The sequence below is a fragment of the Erythrolamprus reginae genome, chromosome 10, assembly GCF_031021105.1.
Source record: "Erythrolamprus reginae isolate rEryReg1 chromosome 10, rEryReg1.hap1, whole genome shotgun sequence".
Lineage (NCBI taxonomy): Eukaryota > Metazoa > Chordata > Lepidosauria > Squamata > Dipsadidae > Erythrolamprus > Erythrolamprus reginae.
In genome coordinates, this window is record NC_091959.1 from 32903439 (window position 1) to 32923321 (window position 19883).

The 19883-nt window shown below is 47.4% G+C and overlaps 1 protein-coding gene across 1 annotated transcript in view; it reads right to left on the reverse strand.

The window, feature by feature from the left end:
* Positions 1-1067: 1067 nt before the first annotated feature.
* Positions 1068-19883, reverse strand: part of RTN4R (reticulon 4 receptor) — a 158910-nt gene continuing 140094 nt past the window's right edge. The window contains exon 2 of the mRNA XM_070763605.1: positions 1068-3345. Coding sequence (XP_070619706.1) covers positions 1907-3345 — 1439 coding nt within the window. The 3' untranslated portion in view covers positions 1068-1906. The remainder of the gene's footprint in view (positions 3346-19883) is intronic.

Below are 19883 nucleotides of genomic sequence, written 5' to 3' on the forward strand. Positions count from 1 at the left end.
CTGCACTGGCTGCCTATCAGTTTCCAGTCACAATTCAAAGTGTTGGTAATGACCTATAGAGCCCTACATGGCATCGGACTAGAATACCTACAAGACCGCCTTCTGCCGCATGAATCCCAGCGGCCGATTAGGTCCTAGAGAGTTGGCCTTCTCCGGGTCCCGTCGACTAAACAATGTCGTCTGGCAGGACCCATGGGAAGAGCCTTCTCTGTGGCGGCCCCGACCCTCTGGAACCAGCTCCCCCCGGAGATTCGAACTGCCCCCCCCCCTCCCTGCCTTTCGTAAAATGTTGAAGACTCACCTTTGCCGCCAGGCGTGGGGGGGGGGGGATTAATCTCCCCCCTCCTTTTTTGCTGACCTTATTATGTTTATTATGTTTTTCATTTAGTTGGACTGAGTGTGTATGACTGTGTAGTAGATACGTTTTTATAATGTATTTTTAAATTAGTTTTTTCAATTTTTTAATATTAGATTTGTATCTATATTGTATTGCTATTGTGTTGTGAGCCGGCCTGAGTCTTCGGAGAGGGGCGGCATACAAATCTAATTAATAATAATAATAATAATAATAATAATAATAATAATAATAATAATGATGGTGATGATAATAATAATAATAATGGTGATAATGATAATGATAATGATAATAATAATAATAATAATGATAATAATAATAATGATGATGATGGTGATAATAATAATGATGGTGATGATAATAATAATAATAATAATAATAATAATAATAATATTCCGAGCTGTTCTGAAATATTCACGATGTGAGCAGCAGACCATTCAGGCAAGGCGCTGCACCATTATCAAGAGTGGCTTTCCTGGGAGGGAATCCTTTGCTGATGCCAGCTGGAAATTGCATAAAAGTGGCCCCGCCTGGCTCAGCTGCTGCTTTTCCTTCTGGCAGGTGAGGGCTCCCAGCGACCTTTGCAGGAGCTTAACAGACAGATACCAGCAAATCCAGGAAGAAAACTCCAACGCTGAAGGACACCCCACCCCCCAGAAGTGGAATGAGAGGTGTGTGCGTGCGAAGGTGATGATAACACCGCAAGGGGGAAAAAAGAAAGAAATATTTATTTTGCAATGTTTTTTTTTTTTTGGTACTTGTACACAAGTAAAATAAAATGCATATCTATATATATATCTATGTATATATTCATATTTATATATATATACTGCAGTCTTCCGTGAATGAAAAGGGAGCATTCTTTAACAAATGCCTCCTTCGGCAAACCCAATCAGGTGGAAACGAAACCTCAAAATTCAGAAACGTAGGTAGGGATTTTTTTTTAAAAAAATTGCCACTGATGTGATCTCAGCAGATGGGAAAATGTGCAATATCGTTTAGGACTTCAAATTACAAGTAATGATTTTAGGGTGACGGGAACATTACAAAGATATGGGGTTATTATACCTCTTTATTTTTCTGTCTGTCCTTCCTTCCTTCCTTCCTTCCCCTTCCCTCCCTCTTCTTTTCTTCCTTCCTCCCCCTGTCCTTCCTTCCTTCCTCCCTCCTCCTTCCCTCCCTCCTCCTTCCCTCCCTCCCCTTCCTTCCTTCCTTCCTTCCTTCCTTCGTTCCATTTTTTCTTTTCTTTCTCTTTGGGAAAAGGGTAATTCCAAGGACAAAGGCAAGATCGACCAATCAAAACCAAACATATAAATTCCAGAAGGAAGAAATAAATTATTTACACTCGTTTTGTTGTTGATTTTGTGTGTGTGTGTGAGGAGAGAGTTTATAAAGGCATCCAGTAAATGTTTAGCATCGTCACACATTTTTGTCTGGGCGTAACTTCTCCTTTTCAGCCTTTGGGGAAAGAAGCTCTGCATTTCCCCCGACCTCCTGTTTCTCTCTTAAAGCCGAGAGCCCTTTCCTTTGAAAGACAAGGCTGGACTGATTTCATGAGAAGTGAAGGACACTCCACATGATGGGGGGCAGCAGAAGGCTCGGGAGGAGTGGGGGGCTGGAACTGTTACTGGGAGCCGGCTGTGCCATGCGGCACTGGGACCTGGACTTATTCCTTCGAGAACACCCCTGCCTCTTTTTAGTCGGCGTGGTGGGAGGCTCCACAGGGCCCAAGAACTCGGGTTTCAAGTTGGTCAAAGGCGGGTCGACCGCACTGGGGTACGTTCCAAAGGGCGAGTCGTTGATGTGCTTGTTACTGCCGTTCTTGGGCAGCTCCGCCTCCACCTGATGCTTAGTTTTGGCCATGTTTTCCTTATCCTTGAGCGGGTTATTAGAGGAAGCCCGGTTGCTGTGGGAAGAAGGCCCCACCTTGGCTTTGGATTCGTAAATGAAAGATTTATCCACCTCTGGCGGGCAGCATTTCTGCGTGTTGTCCTGAGGACCGAGCGTTGGGTCCGCCGTGGGCAGTTTGCCAGACCTGGTCTTGGTGCTGAAGACGCTGGTTCTGATCTGGTTGAAGGAGTCGAGGCAGCCTTCCAGGTCCGCACTCTGCAAGCGCTTGAGGTCCCTTCCTGCCAAGCGAGCAGGTAAGTGGCACTCCAATTCGGAGGAGGACCCTTTGAACTGCTTAAACCAATCCCAGAGCGACCGGGCCTGGCAATCACACACCCACTGGTTGCCATTGAGTCGAAGGTACTGGAGAGACCCCATCGGAGCCATCGTCTCTCCGGTCAGCACCGTCAAGTTGTTATTAAAAAGGTACAAGGTCATCACTTTCCCAAAGTCATGGAATGCCCTGTGATGGACCACGCTGACCCGGTTCTGGTGCAGCAGCAGGCGGTCCAGGTTCGTCAACCCCCGAAACACGTTTTCCGACAAGCTCTTGATTTTGTTCCCGTGCAGAAACAAGTAGGTGAGGTTAGCAAGATCCAGGAAAGTGTCGTCCAGCAGCTCCTGCAAATTGTTGTCCTGCAGGTAGAGATACTGTAAGGAGAAAAGACCCCGAAACAGACCCATGGACAGCTCCAGGAGCCCGCAGCGATCCAAGTGCAAAGTGTGCAGGTGCACTAGGCCCTGGAAGGTAGAAGGACTGATGGACTTCAGGTTCACATTGTCGCTCAGGTCGAGCTCTTCCAACTTGTCGAGCCCGTAGAATGCCTCGGGTTCAATAAGACTAATATTGTTGGAATGGATCCACAGAATGGAGATGTTGCGGCAGAAAGTGAAGCTGGTGGACTGGATCAGGCCGATTTGGTTGTTGTGTAGGAAAATCCGCTGAGTCTGGACTGGGATCTCGATGGGGATGGTGGAGATCCCTTGCTGCTGGCAGCTGATGGTGATTTTGGGTTCACTGTAACACACGCATGCTCCAGGACACAACTCCACTTCGGACGGGAAGTTCAAGCACAGCACCAAAATCAGCAGTTTGCTTCCTGAAAAACGTTCCAAAGGGAGGGGGGAGAAAGAGAGAGAAAGATTAGATCATTCCCGTAGACTGACATGTCATTTTCATTCACAACAGAGATGTTTGAAATGTACCACTAGAGCAGGGGAGTGAAACTCAAGGCCCGCGTGGTTGCATCTGGATGTGGTCGGATCTAGCCCACGGGCCCTCCTGGAAAATGTATTTATTGATTTTATTTATTTAAACATAGAAACATAGAAGACTTATGGCAGAAAAAGACCTCATGGTCCATCTAGTCTGCCCTTATACAATTTTCTGTATTTTATCTTAGGATGGATATATGTTTATCCCAGTCATGTTTAAATTCAGTTACTGTGGATTTACCAACCACGTCTGCTGGAAGTTTGTTCCAAGGATCTACTACTCTTTCAGTAAAATAATATTTTCTCACGTTGCTTTTGATCTTTTCCCCAACTAACTTCAGATTGTGTCCCCTTGTTCTTGTGTTCACTTTATTTCTTAGATTTCATTTATTTCTTAAATTTGTATGCCGCCCCTCTCCGTAGACTCGGGGCGGCTAACAACAATAATAAAACAGCACATGACAAATCTAATATTTAAAATAACTAAAAACCCTTATTAAAAATCAAACATACACATAAACATACCATGCATAAATTGTATAGGCCTGGGGGGAAAGGAATATCTCAATTCCCCCATGCCTGACGACCGAGGTGGGTTTAAAGGAGCTTACGAAAGGCGAGGAGGGTGGGGGGAATTCTAATCTCTGGGGGGAGCTGGTTCCAGAGGGCCAGGACCACCACAGAGAAGGCTCTTCCCCTGGGTGGGTCCCGCCAGACGACATTGTTTAATCGATGGGACCCGGAGAAGGCCAACTCTGTGGGACCTAACTGGTCGCTGGGATTCGTGTGGCAGAAGGCGGTCCCGGAGATATTCTGGTCCGATGCTATGAAGGGCTTTATAGGTCATAACCAACACTTTTAAATTATGACAGGAAACTGATCAGCAACCAATGCAGACTGCGGAGTGTTGTTGTAACATGGGCATACTAATACTATTATTAATAATAATTAATAATAATTTCTTAGATTTGCATGCTGCCCCTCTCTGAAGACTCGTAAGAGACCGACCCATGTCGCTTTGGCCCAGTCTACCCAATACAAAGAGGAAACATTAGACCAGTGTGGCTTCGGCCTGGTCTACCCAAAGTGAAAAGTAAACATGCCAGCAGTTTGGGGAGTGGTGTCAATATGGCCACGCTCACCCAGCTGGCCATGCCCTGACCAGCGCCCTGAGGTCAACCACAGCCTTGACATGGCCCTCAAATCAAATTGAGTTTGACACCCCTGCACTAGAGAATATGCAAACGGTATCCCAGCCTAGACAGACTCAAGTAAAACGGTCCCAATGGAAACAAGAAATTCCCGCAAGACAATGTTAGCAACAGATGTTGGAAAGAGAAACAAATGACAGGTATATTCCTTACAAAATTTCTCTCCATGCCTTGGAAATGTGAATGCTCCATTGGAAATTGGGCCTCTCCTTACAAATGACAACATTCAAGGGCATTTTGGTCTGGCACCAGTTACAGAGAAGAGGAGGGAAGGGCGGCTTCACTGGTATGGACATGTCCATTAGCGGGTTCCTACCATTATAGTCGATGCCATCATACCGGTAGTGAAAATTGCCTCCAGCGTGCATGCATGGATATCTTTGCTTCTGTGCATGCAGAAGCGGTGGGACGTGCCTGTGAGATTTTGGTGATTTTTTTTGCTTCCAAGCATGCACATTGCTGAAATCTCTCTCCTGCACGCGTCCCCTTGCAAGATTTCGCTTCCTGAGCATGCGCAAAAGCAAAATCTCACTCGGGGGTGTGTGCACGCCAGAGACACAGAGCTGCAGGCACAGAGCACCGGTAGTGGCGGGAGCGGCAACCTCCGCCTGGATACGTCTAGAAAGGAGCACCTTCCACCATGGCCAAGTCTGCCTACCAACTAGAAGTCAATGGCTGGCAATCTCATGGGCGTCCAAAACTGACGATAAGACACTATCAGCAAAGATATGCAAGCCACAGGTCTGCAGCTGGAGATGCAGCTGACCATGAGAGGAAGGAGGAGGCAGAGGAGGAGGAGGAGGAGAAGAGGAAAGGGAAGGGTAAGAATAATAATTTAATAATAATGATTTATTAGACTTGTATGCCGCCCCTCTCCGAAGAAGAAGAAGAAGGAGAAGAAGAAGAAGAAGAAGAGGAGGAGGAGGAGGAGGAAAAGGAAGCCACTCCGAGTCTCTGGAGAGGGGCGACATACAAATCTAATAAATAAATAAATAAGAGGAAGGAGAATAATAATAATTTAATAATAATAATTTGTTAGACTTGTATGCCACCCCTCTTAGAAGAAGAAGGGGAAGGGGAAGAAGGGGAAGGGGAGGGGGAGGAGGAGAAATTTCTTACCCCAAGGATCTTCAACCCCTGGGCCATGACCGTGAGCTAGTTGGAACAGGATTGCGGAAGCAGCAGGCAAGCATGGGCCTCCCCCCCCCCCCTGTACAAGCAGTGGGCAAGCGTGTTGTTAAGATGAGGACTACTTGTATTTCACATTTCTTAACTGCCATCTTTCCCTAGAGAGAAATGACCTATAAAGCCCTATATGATTTAGGACCAGATTACCTTCAAGACCATCTTCTGCTTCATGTATCCCAGTGGCCTGTTAGGTCCCACAGAGTTGGCCTTCTAAAGGTCCTGTCGGCCAGTCAATGTCGGCTGGCAGGGCCTAGGGGAAGAGCCTTCTCTGGGGTGGCCCCAGCCTTCTGGAATCAACTCCCTCCAACTCCCTCCAGAGATACGTACTTCTCCCTCCCTCCTTGGTCTTTTATAAAGCTCTGAAGACCCACCTCTGCCAGCAGAGATGGGGAGCCCGTGAGCGATGAGATTGTCTCCAGCTGATATTATGAATGATTGAATCGGATAAATGCGTACGACTGTACATGGTTTTTTTTAAACATTTTACCAATTTGTATCAGTCTTTTTAAATTAGATTTATTTTACATATTGTTGTATTTATGATGTACGCCGCCCTGAGCCGCTGTGAGAAGGGCAGCATAGAAATCTAATAAACACACAAACAAACTCAAGAATGGGTGATTCTGGACCAGCGTTTCTCCACCTTGACAATTTTCAGACGGGTGGACTTCAACTCCCAGAATTCCCCAGCCAGCAAGAACAAGAACCCTCCCCTTGGACTGTAGCCAGACATTCTCACAGCTGGCAAGACAGTCCCTCGGCGAGGCTCATTTTTTTTTGCAAGGTCCCTCTGGGGACGGGCAGCTGCTGATTCATTCGTGCGATGCAGCTCACGAGGTGGGAAGGTTTAACTATGGTTTTCCACGGGAGTTAATTAGCCGGATACTGTTTTCACAACACACTAGCCTCTCCTGACCCAGTTTCGCCTGCCGTGCCAGCAGAGCCCAAGAACAGGAGAACAGCTATTTTTTGCCATCACCTTGGGAGCAGGGAAAGGCAAAGCACTTGGCACCAAGCAAAATGCAAAGCCACCGCAGCCTTCCTTCCGGTGACACCGATGCGATCTCCTTAACGAAAGGAGGGACAAGACACCAACGGATGACGCATGATGAGCCTTACAGATTAGCAGAGTTGGAAGGGACCTTATTGGTCATCTAGTCCCCTGCACCTAGCGAGAGAACCTACACCAGGGATGGCGAACCTATGCCACGGGTGGCATGCAGAGCCATATTTATTTATTTATTTATTTATTCGATTTGTTTGCCGCCCCTCTCCGCAGACTCGGGGTGGCTAACAACAATGGTAAAACAACATGTAACAATCCAATCTAATAAAACAACTAAAAACCCTTATTATAAAAAAACAAACATACACACAAACATACCATGTGTAACTTATAATGGCCTAGGGGAAGGAATATCTTAACTCCCCCATGCCTGGCGACAAAGGTGGGTCTTGAGTAATTTGCGAAAGACAAGGAGGGTGGGGGCCGTTCTAATCTCTGGGGGGAGTTGATTCCAGAGGGCCGGGGCCGCCACAGAGAAGGCTCTTCCCCTGGGGCCCACCAAACGACATTGTTTAGTCGACGGGACCCGGAGAAGGCCAACTCTGTGAGACCTAACTGGTCGCTGGGATTCGTGCGGCAGAAGGCGGTCCCGGAGATATTCTGGTCTGGTGCCATGAAGGGCTTTATAGGTCATAACCAACACTTTGAATTGTGACTGGAAACTGATAGGCAACCAATGGCAGTCTAGTCTCTTACTGATATATTTTTTATTTTATTTATTTGTCAAGCATGTACAAAGGTGGTAGGTATTGGTATAAACATAAACATTAGCAAGGTAGGTATAGGCAAATTAGGCAACAGGACAACAGGTTCCTCATGCACAGGAAGCAAATCTCTATCTGATGCGCAGAAGCCAAAATTCTGGTCCTGCGCATGTGTCGCCATCTTGTTTTCAGCTTTAAATTTTTTTTGAGGGGAGAGGAGGAATTTTTCAGCCCTGCTCGTGCACAAGGTGTAGCCACGTGTCTTGGGAGGAAGCGAACGGGCAGCAAGGTAAGTTAGAACTGACTTCTTTTTTATAGTGTGGTGTCCAAAACTGGATGCAGTATTCTAGATGTGGTTTTACTGAGGCTTTATAGCAGTGATGGCAAACCTTTATTTCCTCAGGTGCCGAAAGAGTGTGCAGGCGCGCTATTGCAGATGTGTGAGTGCCCACACCCATAATTCAATGCCTGTGGAGGGTTAAAACAGCTTCCCTTGCCATCCTCCCCCCGGAGGCCCTCTGAAGGCCAGAAACGGCTTTTTTTCCAACTTCTGGTGGGCCCAGTAGGGTTGTGTTTTACCCTCCCCAGGCTCCAAAAGCTTCCCTGGAGCCAGAAGGGGTAAAAACACCATTCCCATCCCCTTGAAAGCTCTTTGGAAGCAAAAAACGCCCTCCCAGAGACTCTGTGTGAGCCAAAAATCAGCTGGCTGGCACACACATGCATGATGGAGCTGAGCTAGAGCAACGGCTCTCCCTTGAGTACTATTTGTTGGGGGTCAAGGGAAAGGGAGGGTCCTGCCTTCTCTTTCTGCTCAAGATCCCCAAGGACAATTGGGGGCCCACTGTGCGACACAGAATGCTGGACTCAATGGGCTTTGGCCCGATTCAGCAGGGCTCTTCTTAGGTCCTTCCTTCCCTCCTTCTCTCTTTCCCTCTCTCCTTTCTTCCTTCCCTCCTCCTCTCTCGCCCTCCCTTCTCCTTCCTATCCACCTTCCTTCCTTCTTTCTCTCCTTCCCTCCTTCCTTTCTTCCAAGTGCCACCTCTATGTTGGTTGAGGTGGGCAGGATTCCCTTGAGTCCCTTTTGTTGGGGGTCCAGGGAAAGGGAGGGTCTTGCCTTCTCTTTCTGCTCAAGATCCCCAAGGACAATTGGGAGGCCACTGTGCGACACAGAATGCTGGACTCGATGGGCTTTGGCCTGATTCAGCAGGGCTCTTCTTAGGTTCTTATGTTCTTAACAGCTCACGTGCCAGCAGATATGGCTCAGCGTATCTCCTCTGGCACCTGTGCCATAGATTCGCCATCACTGCTTCATAGAGTGGTATGGTAGAAACATAGAAACATAGAAGACTGACGGCAGAAAAAGACCTCATGGTCCATCTAGTCTGCCCTTATACTACTTCCTGTATTTTATCTTACAATGGATATGTTTATCCCAGGCATGTTTAAATTCAGTTACTGTGGATTTACCAACCACGTCTGCTGGAAGTTTGTTCGAAGGATCTACTACTCTTTCAGTAAAATAATATTTTCTCACGTTGCTTTTGATCTTTCCCCCAACTAACTTCAGATTTTGTCCCCTTGTTCTTGTGTTCACTTTCCTATTAAAAACACTTCCCTCCTGAACCTTATTTAACCCTTTGACTTGTCCCCCCTTTTCCTTCTGTCCTCCAGACTATACAGATAGAGTTCATGAAATCTTTCCTGATACGTTTTATGCTTAAGACCTTCCACCATTCTTGTAGACTATACAGATGGAGTTCTTTGAGTTGGCAGTGGCGAGTTTGCACAGAGTGAATTGTCACAGAGCCCCTCCACCCCACTCTCAGCCAACTCCTTTTATGCAGAGAGGTGAGGTGGGAATGCGTTTGGAGAGCTCTGCAATAAAGGGTTGTAAATCTCCGTCAATAAATTACGATCGTTTGCTCTGCCAATATTATAGATATGGCTCAGATATTTTATGGGGGCATTGGGAACGGCACCAGGGGACGGATCAGACCGAACGACGGTTCCTTCTTTCGGGTAATCAAAAGCGGGAAACCTAAACCAGCCCTGTGGTCTTGTCATCGTAACTCACTCGGTGCGCTTAATGAAGCTGCCAATCGGAGACAGAGAGAGAGAGCGCTGCAGCTGCTGTGGCTCCGAGCGAGAGCTCTTCGGAGGCGAGAGATGGCACCTGCTCAGCAAGCGGGGACAATCCGTGCCTGAGATTAAGTCCATCCAAAGCCCCTCCAGGCTGAGCATTTGGACCACGCTGCTGACATTTGCTGGCTGCTTGTCATGTTTTGACACGCTCCAGCCCCATTGGAGGGAGCAAACAGAGGCACAGGTTCCGAGTGCCCGGCTGACAGCGTGTCACAGGCAGAGGTCTCTCTTGGGAAATTAAAGCCATTCTACCCACTGGGAAGGAGGAAAGGGGGGGTGGGAAGATGCCAAAAATGTAAGGGAAGACAAATCCGCTGGGAGTTTGGTGAGTCACGCTAAGGGCCCTGCGTGTGAGAGAAACGGGGTTTCTCCAGTTTTCTCCTGCTCTGTAATGAAGGCACCAAACTCCACCTGAGAGTAGCCTTTAGACTTATATATAGCTTCACGGTGCTGCTTTTACATCCCTCTCTAAGCAGTTTACAGAGTCAGCCTATCACCCCCAACAATCTGGGTCCTCAGTTGACCCACCTCGGAAGGAGGGAAGGCTGAGTCAACCATGAGCTGGTCAGGTTGAAACAGAGTTATGGAAGGAAGGAAGGAAGGAAGGAAGGAAGGAAGGAAGGAAGGAAGGAAGGAAGGAGAGAGAAATAGCAATAACAGAGTTATATGCTGCTTTACATTGCTTTACAGCCCTCTCTAAGAAGTTTATAGGGTCAGCCTATTACCTCCAACAATCTGGATCATCATTTACCCCCTCAGAAGGAAGGAAAACTTGTGCTGGTCAGGATCAAACTGCTGGCAGTCAGCAGACTTAGCCTGCAATAACTGCATTCTAACTGCTGTGCACCAAGGAAGGGAGGAAGGAAGGAAGGAAGGAAGGAAGGAAGGAAGGAAGGAAGGAAGGAAGGGGGTGAGGGAGGAACGGATAGCAATAGCCCTTAGACATATACCATTTTAGTGTCCTTCGGGATTGGGCGGCATAGAAGATGAATGAATGAATGAATGAATGAATTAATAAATTTAAATTAAATTAAATTAAATTAAAATAATAAAATAAATACAGTGCTTGACAGCTTTCTCTAAATGGATTGCAGAGTCAGGAAATTGTCCCCAAGAATCTTGGTCCTCATTTTACCCATCAGCAGGATGGAAAGCTGTGTCAACCTTGAGCTAGTCAGGATCAAACTGTTGGCAGTCGGGAGAGTCAGCCCGCAATACTGCATTCTCATCATTGTACAACATGGAAGGAAAGAAGAAGAGAGGCAAGGAGGACAAAAGGAGGAAAGGATGGAAGGAAGGAAGGAAGGAAGGAAGGATAGCAACTGCACTTAGACTTCTATGCTGCTTCACAGAGCTTTTAAAACTTTCTCTAAGCGGTTTGCAGAATCAGCCTCAGCGGTATATAAGTCTAAATGCTATTGCTATTATAGTCCAACTCCCTGCAGAAATGTCTACCTCCCACTGGCCAGGAATTTTTATAATTTCTTGGCCTTTTCCAAGAACAACTGAATCAATTTGGCTGTTTTTAAAAGTAAAGGCTAGCCTGCCACTTCTCCATCAAAGTGCTTTCAGTCCAAAAGCAAGAAGGGTTTTTATTCCTATTTGCAGGGCAATAAAATTATGCCGTAAGGGAACCCTTGAAAGTTTAAGAAAGAAAAGGAGCATTTTCAAACACGACCAGGGCAGAATAGATGGATAGCACAGCCATTTTTTCGGCACAAGAGCCATTTAGCGCTTCAGTTAAGCAATTGGAGAGAAAGAAGCTGACATGAATCAGTGTGGCTCCAACCGTAATGAGTTCGCTAATGAATGGCGGTCGGGGTGACACGGATTCCATTTTCAAGATTTCGCCTGTAGACTCTCTTTTTCCTGGCATTAAGCATGACTGATGAAGCTCTTGCATCTCCATTCAGGAACAGTTGGGGCTAGAGCAGAGGGTCAACCAGAAAGCAACAATTATCTGCTTTGCCATGTGCTTAGTTTACACTCAAGCACAAGTCCCTTGTGCTTAAAAGATAGAGAAACTGAAGCAGGTTCAGAGGAGGAAAAAGAATCCTGTGATGGAAGAGGAAATAGGGCAGTGAGGGCAAATCTTTTTTGGTTTACGTGCCGAAAAGGGTGGGTGTGGGTGTGTTAGCATGCATGCACATGCCCCCCCTCCTTTCCTCCCCTCCACATGTGCTCCCCCTGCGCTGCCCCCCCTATGTGCACAGGCCTTTCTGAAGCCAGGTAGATTTAAAAAATGCCCAAACAGGCATTTACCTGAACCCTCCTGTTATGTCGGGCTTCACGTTACGAGCCCCAATTAAGTCAGAAATGTAAATTCAAACACACATGCTGTTGTAAAGTAAACAGGGAGTCGGTTTATCAAAACAAAAGTATTGTACACATGCACTTTAACCAGCCAAAGTGCTCTCCCACAAACCACAAGTTTGGAATGCTCTGAAAAGCAAAAACAAAACTGAGCAGATAAAGGCAGCTGTGAAGGCGTCACAGCCACCCCCCCCTTCAAGAGTCCACAAACTGTACTTAACTGTGAAATATCCAAAAAGTCTTTGTAAATCCTGGAACAGTCCAAATCAAACAACACTCGTCCTTCTCCAAACGGATAATCTTCCATGCATGCTCTCAGCGATGATGGCAATTTATCAGCAGCCCCATTAGCCTAATTGCCCCAGCCACAGGTGTTCTCCCTTATTATCTGTAATACTTGCACAGTTGTTCCCTTCTTGTCATAAATAAATAAATAATAAATAAATAATAATAATAATAAATTCTGTCCAAACATTTGTTTACTAAATTAAAGATTACTAATGAACTTTCTTAGTGGCCATCAAACAAAAATACGGTTTAAATCAGTCTTTGTTCCCCAAGAGAGTACCCTATTTTTCAGAGTATAAGATGCACCGGAATATAAGACACACCTTAGTTTTTGGGGAGGAAAATAGGGAAAAGAATCTGCGTACCAGGTATTCATCTGGCTAGCATCCTTAGTGTGGTCAGTTTCAGCACATTATTTTATCCCCTGGGTAAGGGCTTAAAAAAATTTATTCTGAGAGAGTAACAATGAAAGAGCTTGCAAGCCAGTAAGAGCTGGGAACATCATTAGCACCTGGTTAGGACTGGAAAGAAACATTTGGAGCAAGTTAGACCAATGGGGGAAAAAAAACTGCAAAGACTTAAGGCTTGGAAAATATTCTTCGCAGAGAGGAACAAGGAAAGAGCTTGGGTACATTAATAGCACCTGGTTAGGGCTGGAAAGAAATAAATGGAGCTAATAAAGCAATGAAAGAAAAACCCTTACAAAGATAGGATCTGGAATACATTCTTGGCAGAGAGTAACAATGAAAGAGCTTGCAAGCCGGTAAGAGCTGGGAACATTGTTAGCACCTGGTTAGGGCTGGAAAGAAACTTACTCAGAGCAAGTTAGAGTAATGAAAAAAAAACCTGCAAAGATTTAGGGCTTGGAAAACATTCTTCACACAGAGAAACAATGAAAGAGCCTGCAAGGTAAGAGCTGGGAAGATCGTTAGCCGATAGTGAACTAGCACTCAAATTATCAGCCTCTTTTAGGGAGGAAAAAGGTACTTCAAAAAATATGGTAACTATCAAGCCAACTAAGGTTTCCGAGTTTTCGGAGAGGGGCGGCATACAAATCCAAATAATAAATAAATAAAATAAATAAATAAGGTGACAGGCAAAAGTTCTGCATTAGGTTATACAAGAATACAATGCAGGATATTTATTTATTTATTGGACTTGTATGCCGCCCCTCTTGGTGGACTCAGGGCGGCTCACAATATGTATCAGAAAAAACCCCCAATATACAATGACACATCAGAGATCCAATTAATATAAAAACTAATCTAAAACCATTCTAAAAAACCTAAAACATTAAAAACCATTCATTCAGATTCAAACCACAAACACATCACAAATTGGTTGGCCAGAGGCTAGGGTCTAGTGACCCCCAAGCCTAGCGGCATAAATAAGTTTTCAAATTCTTACAAAAGACAAGGAGTATGGTGGCAGTATGTATCTCTGGGGGGAGCTGATTCCAGAGGGCTGGGCCCCACACAGAGAAGGCTCTTCCCCTAGGCCCCACCAAGCAACATTGTCTAGTTGACGGGACCTGGAGAAGGCCCACTCTGTGGGACCCGACTGGTCACTGGGATTCATGAGGCAGAAGGCGGTCCCATATGTAATCTGGCTTGACACCATGTAGGGCTTCATAGGTCATAACCAACACTTTGAATTGCATCCAGAAACCAATTGGCAGCCAATGCAGTCCACGGAGTGTTGAAGAAACATGGGCATACCTTGGGAGGCCCATGACCGCTCGCACGGCTGATATGGGATACATGGAAAGAAAAATAAGAGGGAATGAACCAAGGCTTCAAAGAGAAGGGATGTCTATCTCAACAAAGAACCCCCCCTCCCTTCATACGCCTCAATGCAATGGGCCAATCTGGTTAATGTGCCACTGACCCTGAAAAATTTAATGTCAGGCTTAATGAGGATTTAATCGATATGGAATTAAACACTGTGTTGACAGGTAAACGGGCCACTTTAGATCCACATAAAAAGCAGCACTGACAAGTTTCATCTCCTAAGAAGCCCTGAGCTGAAGGGTGGGGCATCAACCAAGCAGAGGGGGCTGCTAAGGTGGAACGGTGATGTGTGCTCGCCCCCCGTGGGTCTGAATGTTAGCGGAGTCCAGTGCAATTCTTCTACTGCACCTGGCCAGGTAGCGAAATCGCGTGTGGACACATAGGTGTGCCCATATTTCAGCATGGCAAATGCGGTAAGCGCACCGAAACATGGGCACCCCTGTGTGTCCGCATGCGAATTTGCTACCTGCCCAGGTGCAGTAGCAGAATTGAACTCTATTAGCACTCAGAGCCACGTCACCGTCCCACCTTAGCAGCCCGCCTCTGCAACCAACTTAATACTTTTTACAAAACCTTTCTATGGATGGTCTCCAGGGGCAGATTCCCGATTCCATTGCTACTGGTGCACTGTGCGTGCAGCTTTGCTTCTCCTGTGGGCTGGAGAGATTTTGCTTCTGCGCATGAGCAGGAAACAAAATCTTGCGAGGGGATGTTTGTGTGTGAGAGAGATTTTGGTGATTTTTTTTGCTTCTACACATGCTCAGAAGCAAAAAATTGCCAAGATCTCACCTGTGTGCGCATCCTCTTGTGAGATTTTGCTTCCTGCGCATGCTCAGAAGCAACGTCTTGCTGGGATGTCTCTGCAACAGAAGAGAAGCAGCACAGGCAGCTCAAGTTTCTCCACCAGTGTGCCGTTCTTATCCATACAATGGTCTCAATACTCAATGGTGTCAATATGCAACCCAATGGTCTCACAGACTAACACTTTTCCTTTAATGGTCCACTAGAGAGTTACAGACAGGAAGTGCCCCAGCTATGGCCCATGGCACCTGTGGCAGCTGCCCCTCTCTGGACCTCGGCCCCACTTTTTCGTGGCCCTCCTGCTGCCTATGCCTGGCCAAAGGCAGCCCGGGCTCCAGAAGTGCCTTTCTGGTCTCCTCCCCGGACACCTGTGGCTCCTTGGCAGGCGGGCTGCTACATCGGCCACCTCTCTGAGCTGCTTGGCCAGGAGACGTGCCCACCGCTCCACCTGCTCAAGCCACCTGGTTGTAGGAACTGGGCATGGCTAGTCTACGGAAGAGAAGGACCAGGGGAGACATAGTAGCAGTGTTCCCATATTTGAAGTGCTTCCACAGAGAGGAGTCGTCAAGCTATTTCCCAAAGCACCTGAAGGCCAGACAAGGAATAATGGATGGAAACTGACCAAGGAGAGATTCAATCTGGAAATATGGAGGAATTTTCTGACAATGAGAACAATCAATCAATGGAACAGAAGTCGCCTTTGGCAGTTGTGGGAGATTCATCACTGGAGGCTTTCAAGAAGAAACTGGACTGCCATCTGTCAGGAATGATGTAGGGCAGGGATGATGAACCTATGGCATGGGTGCCACAAGTAGCACACGGAGCCATATCTGCTGGCACGCGAGCCCTTGCCCTAGCTCAGCTCCAACGTGCATGTGTGTGCCGGCCAGCTGATTTTTGGCTCACACAGAGGCTCCAGGAGGGCATTTTTGGCTTCCAGAAAGCCTCCAGGGGGAATGGAGGAGAGCATTTTTAGCCTCTCCCAGCTCCATGGAAGCCTTTGGAGCTTGGGGGGTCAAAACACAAGCCAACTCGGCCCACCAGAAGTTGGGAAATAGGCTATTTCTTTCCTCCAAATGTCCTCCAGGGGGGAGGGGAAAGCTCTTTTTGCCCTCCCCACGCATTGAATTATGGGTGTTGGTACTTGCGCATGTCCAATAGCACCTGCGCACGCTCTTTAGGCACCCGAGGGGAAAAAAGGTTTGCCCTCACTGGTATAGGGTCTTCTGCTTGGGCGGGGGGTTGGACTAGATGACCTCCAAGGTCCCTTCTGACTCTGTTAATCTGTTAACTTGATGTCTCCAGTAGCAGTGAGAGCCAGAACTCTGACAAAGACCTGTCCGGCTGGCCTGTTGGGGACAGACTTTGCCTTAAATGTCCTTTCAAAGGAGGGGAACATTTTTGATGAAATTCTCCTGGGACACAGTAAGTCCTAGCCTACTTCTATTTGTTTCATAATATGGCGGCCAACGGAGGCAGGTGTGGGCATCAATCTTTCATGGTAGAGCCTCCTCTCTAACAGCTAGCAGCCATCTTCATTAAAGTTAAGCTGCTTATTAAACCTAAAGTGTCACTTAAAGCAGCCATGAATCTTGGTTCAGTCTGTCCGAGAAGCCAGGAATAGTTAGGCTTGATGAAAGGAGCAGAGAAAGATTTCTTTGGGAATCATTTTCAAGGACTGCTAAGCCTTAACACCCACAACAACCAGAAAGAGCAAAGTTCAAGCAAAATGGCTTTAAGCAATTTTCAATCAGAGTGAAAACAAGTTAAAAGGAACACCATTCGAAAAGAGGAGAGGGGGGAAAAAACCCTATTTGAGCCCACGTAGAAAGATGCAGTTTTTAAAAATGCAATAAAAACAAGTTAAAAATACAGTTAGAAAGGGATGGGGGAGAGAAAGCTTATTTCCAAACAACATAGAATAGGCGTTGATTGCTTACCTGAACGCCTCTTCTCGTACGGTGAGCGGGTACAGCAGTCACATGGGTTGCTCATGTCCAATCCGGTGGAACTGAGCCTAGTATTAAAAAAGCTTGCCGGATCCGCCCCTTCCCCAGAATTCGCGAATCCATAGACTAGGCTCAGTTGTGAAGCTCTGTAGTGTTCAACTCTCATTGTTAGAGGAAGAAAGATATAGAAAGGTAAAGAAGACACATACAAGGGCGGGAAGTGACTGCTGTACCCGCTCACCGTACGAGAAGAGGCGTTCAGGTAAGCAATCAACGCCTATTCTCCGTACTGAAGGAGCGGGTCCAGCAGTCACATGGGACATACCCAATAGATGGTCCCTAGGGTGGGATTAGCTTGCTATCGTGTGAGATAACGGATTGGAGTACCCTTCTGCCGAAGGCAGCGTCCGCTGAAGCGTAAGAATCAATCTTGTAGTGCCTGATGAAGGAATTTGGCGAGGCCCAAGTGGCTGCTTTGCAGACCTCCTCCAACGGGGCTTGAGTCGCCCAAGCGGCCGAGGTGGCTGCGCTCCTGGTGGAATGCGCTGTGATGTTCCTTGGAACTGAGAGGGAGGCCGACTCATAGGCCTTAGATATAGTCCCTCTGATCCAACGGCCTATTACTGTTGAAGACACTTTGGCCCCCATGACTCTGGGATGATAGGCTACAAAAAGTGCTTCTGACCTCCGAAAGGGTCCTGTGCGTTGGATATAGATTCTCAGCGCTCTGGTGAGATCCAGGGTGTGCCATCTAATTGCCAAGGGATGGTCTCGTTGGAGGCAGAAAGAAGGTAGGACAATATCCTGAGATCTGTGGAACATGGAACTGACCTTGGGTAAGAAGGTGGGGTCCAGTCGCAAGACTACCTTGTCCTGATGGAATTGACAAAGGTCCTGCCTGATTGAGAGGGCAGCCAGCTCCGAAATGCGTCGGGCAGAGGTAATAGCCACCAGGAATGCTACCTTAAAGGATAGGTACCTGAGGGACGCCGATTTTAGGGGTTCGTATGGTGCCTGCGTGAGGGAATGGAGAACCCGTGGCAAATCCCAGGATGGGTACCTGTGGACCTTGGAAGGTCTGAGGTTGGCTATGCCCTTGAGGAATTCCTGAACTTCAGGGAAGGATCGGAGAGGCTGTCTGCGGGGACCCCCTAGGACAGATGAAATGGCTGCCAGATGACGCCGGAGGGTGCTGGTGGAAAGTCCTTTATGGAAGCCTTGCATAAGGAAGGAAATTATTCTGTGTATGGGGATGCACAGAGGGGAGAGACCTTCCTGTAGACACCACTGGTGAAACTTGGACCACGTGTGGTCGTAGATTCGATTGGTCGAACCCCTTCTGGCCTTTAAAATGACCTCCACTGAATCGGGGTCATGACCACGCAGTTCTAAATCTCTCCTGATAACAGCCAGGCGGTGAGGTGGAACCACTCCGGGTCTGGATGGAAAGAGGCCCCCTGCCGCAGCATATCCCCCGAAACGGGGAGTCGCCAAGGGTCCTGGACGGACAGCTGTTGGAGATCCACGAACCAGGGCCGGCGGGGCCAGTGAGGGGCGATTAGGATTACTCGGGCCCTCTCGGTGAGGACCTTGTGAATCACGTCCGGGAGGATTGGAATTGGAGGAAATGCGTAGAGTAGGCCTGGAGGCCATGGACTCCGGAGGGCATTGATTGCTTCCGCTCCCGGGGATGGAAATCTGGAATAGAAGCGAGGGAGTTGGGCGTTCGCATTGGTCGCGAAGAGATCCAGGATTGGTAGGCCGAATCTGAGGGTGATTTGATGGAACAGGTCTTGATGGAGGTTCCACTCTCCTGGGTCTATCGTTGCCCGGGATAGCCAATCCGCCTGGACGTTGAGACTCCCCGAGATGTGATCGGCTAGGAGCGACTGGAGATGTTTTTCCGCCCAAAGGCCCAACTTGAGGGCCTCCCTCATGAGAGCCTTGGATCTCGTGCCCCCCTGTCTGCAAATATGGCTTTTCGTAGCAATGTTGTCGGTGAGAATGAGAACGTGCCGGTTGGGAATGCGAGGAGAGAAATGCTTCAGAGCCAGGGAAACGGCTCTTAACTCTAGCCAATTGATTGGCCTGGAAGCTTCCTCCGGGGACCACGTGCCCTGGGCTATCATCCCCTGGGCGTGGGCGCCCCATCCCGATAGACTGGCATCTGTGGTGATGACAAATTGATCCGGGCACCTGAACGGGGATCCTCTGTCCATGGCCGGAGACTTCCACCACTTGAAGGATCTGCGAACACTCAGTGGGATGACAATGCGTCGATTTGAGTTGCTGTGCCCTGATCTCTGAAAAGGTAACAGGAGCCACTGGAGTTCCCTAGCATGAAGGCGAGCCCAGGGAATGATGCCTATGCATGACACCATCTTCCCCAAAAGGGAAGATAGAGTGACTATGGAAACTGAAGAATTAGATAAAATGTTAGAAATTAACTCCACTATACTGAGTTTTCTCTCGGGAGAGAGAAAAACCTGGGAGGATTCTGAATCAATAATGGATCCCAGGTGAGAAATGGATGTGGAAGGTTGGAGGTGGCTTTTATCAAAGTTGATGGAAAATCCATGGTCCTGAAGGACTGACATGGTGACAGAAAGGTCTGTTTTCACTTTCTCTAGGGAGTTCCCATGAATCAAAATATCATCAAGATAACATAAAATGTGGATGGGAAACGCCCGGATATAGGCCGCCAGGGACCCCAAGAGCTTTGTAAAGACCCGAGGGGCCGAGGAAAGGCCAAATGGCATCGCCCTATACTGGAAATGCCTGCCTTGAAAGGAAAAACGTAAAAATTTTCTGTGGCATTTGGCTATAGGAATGTGAAGGTAGGCCTCAGTGAGGTCTAAGGAGACCATGAAATCTCCCGAGTGAATGGCGGCCAAAATAGAAGACAAGGAGTGCATCTTAAACTTCCTATATTTGATGAATAGATTTAGTTTCTTTAAATCCAAAATAGCTC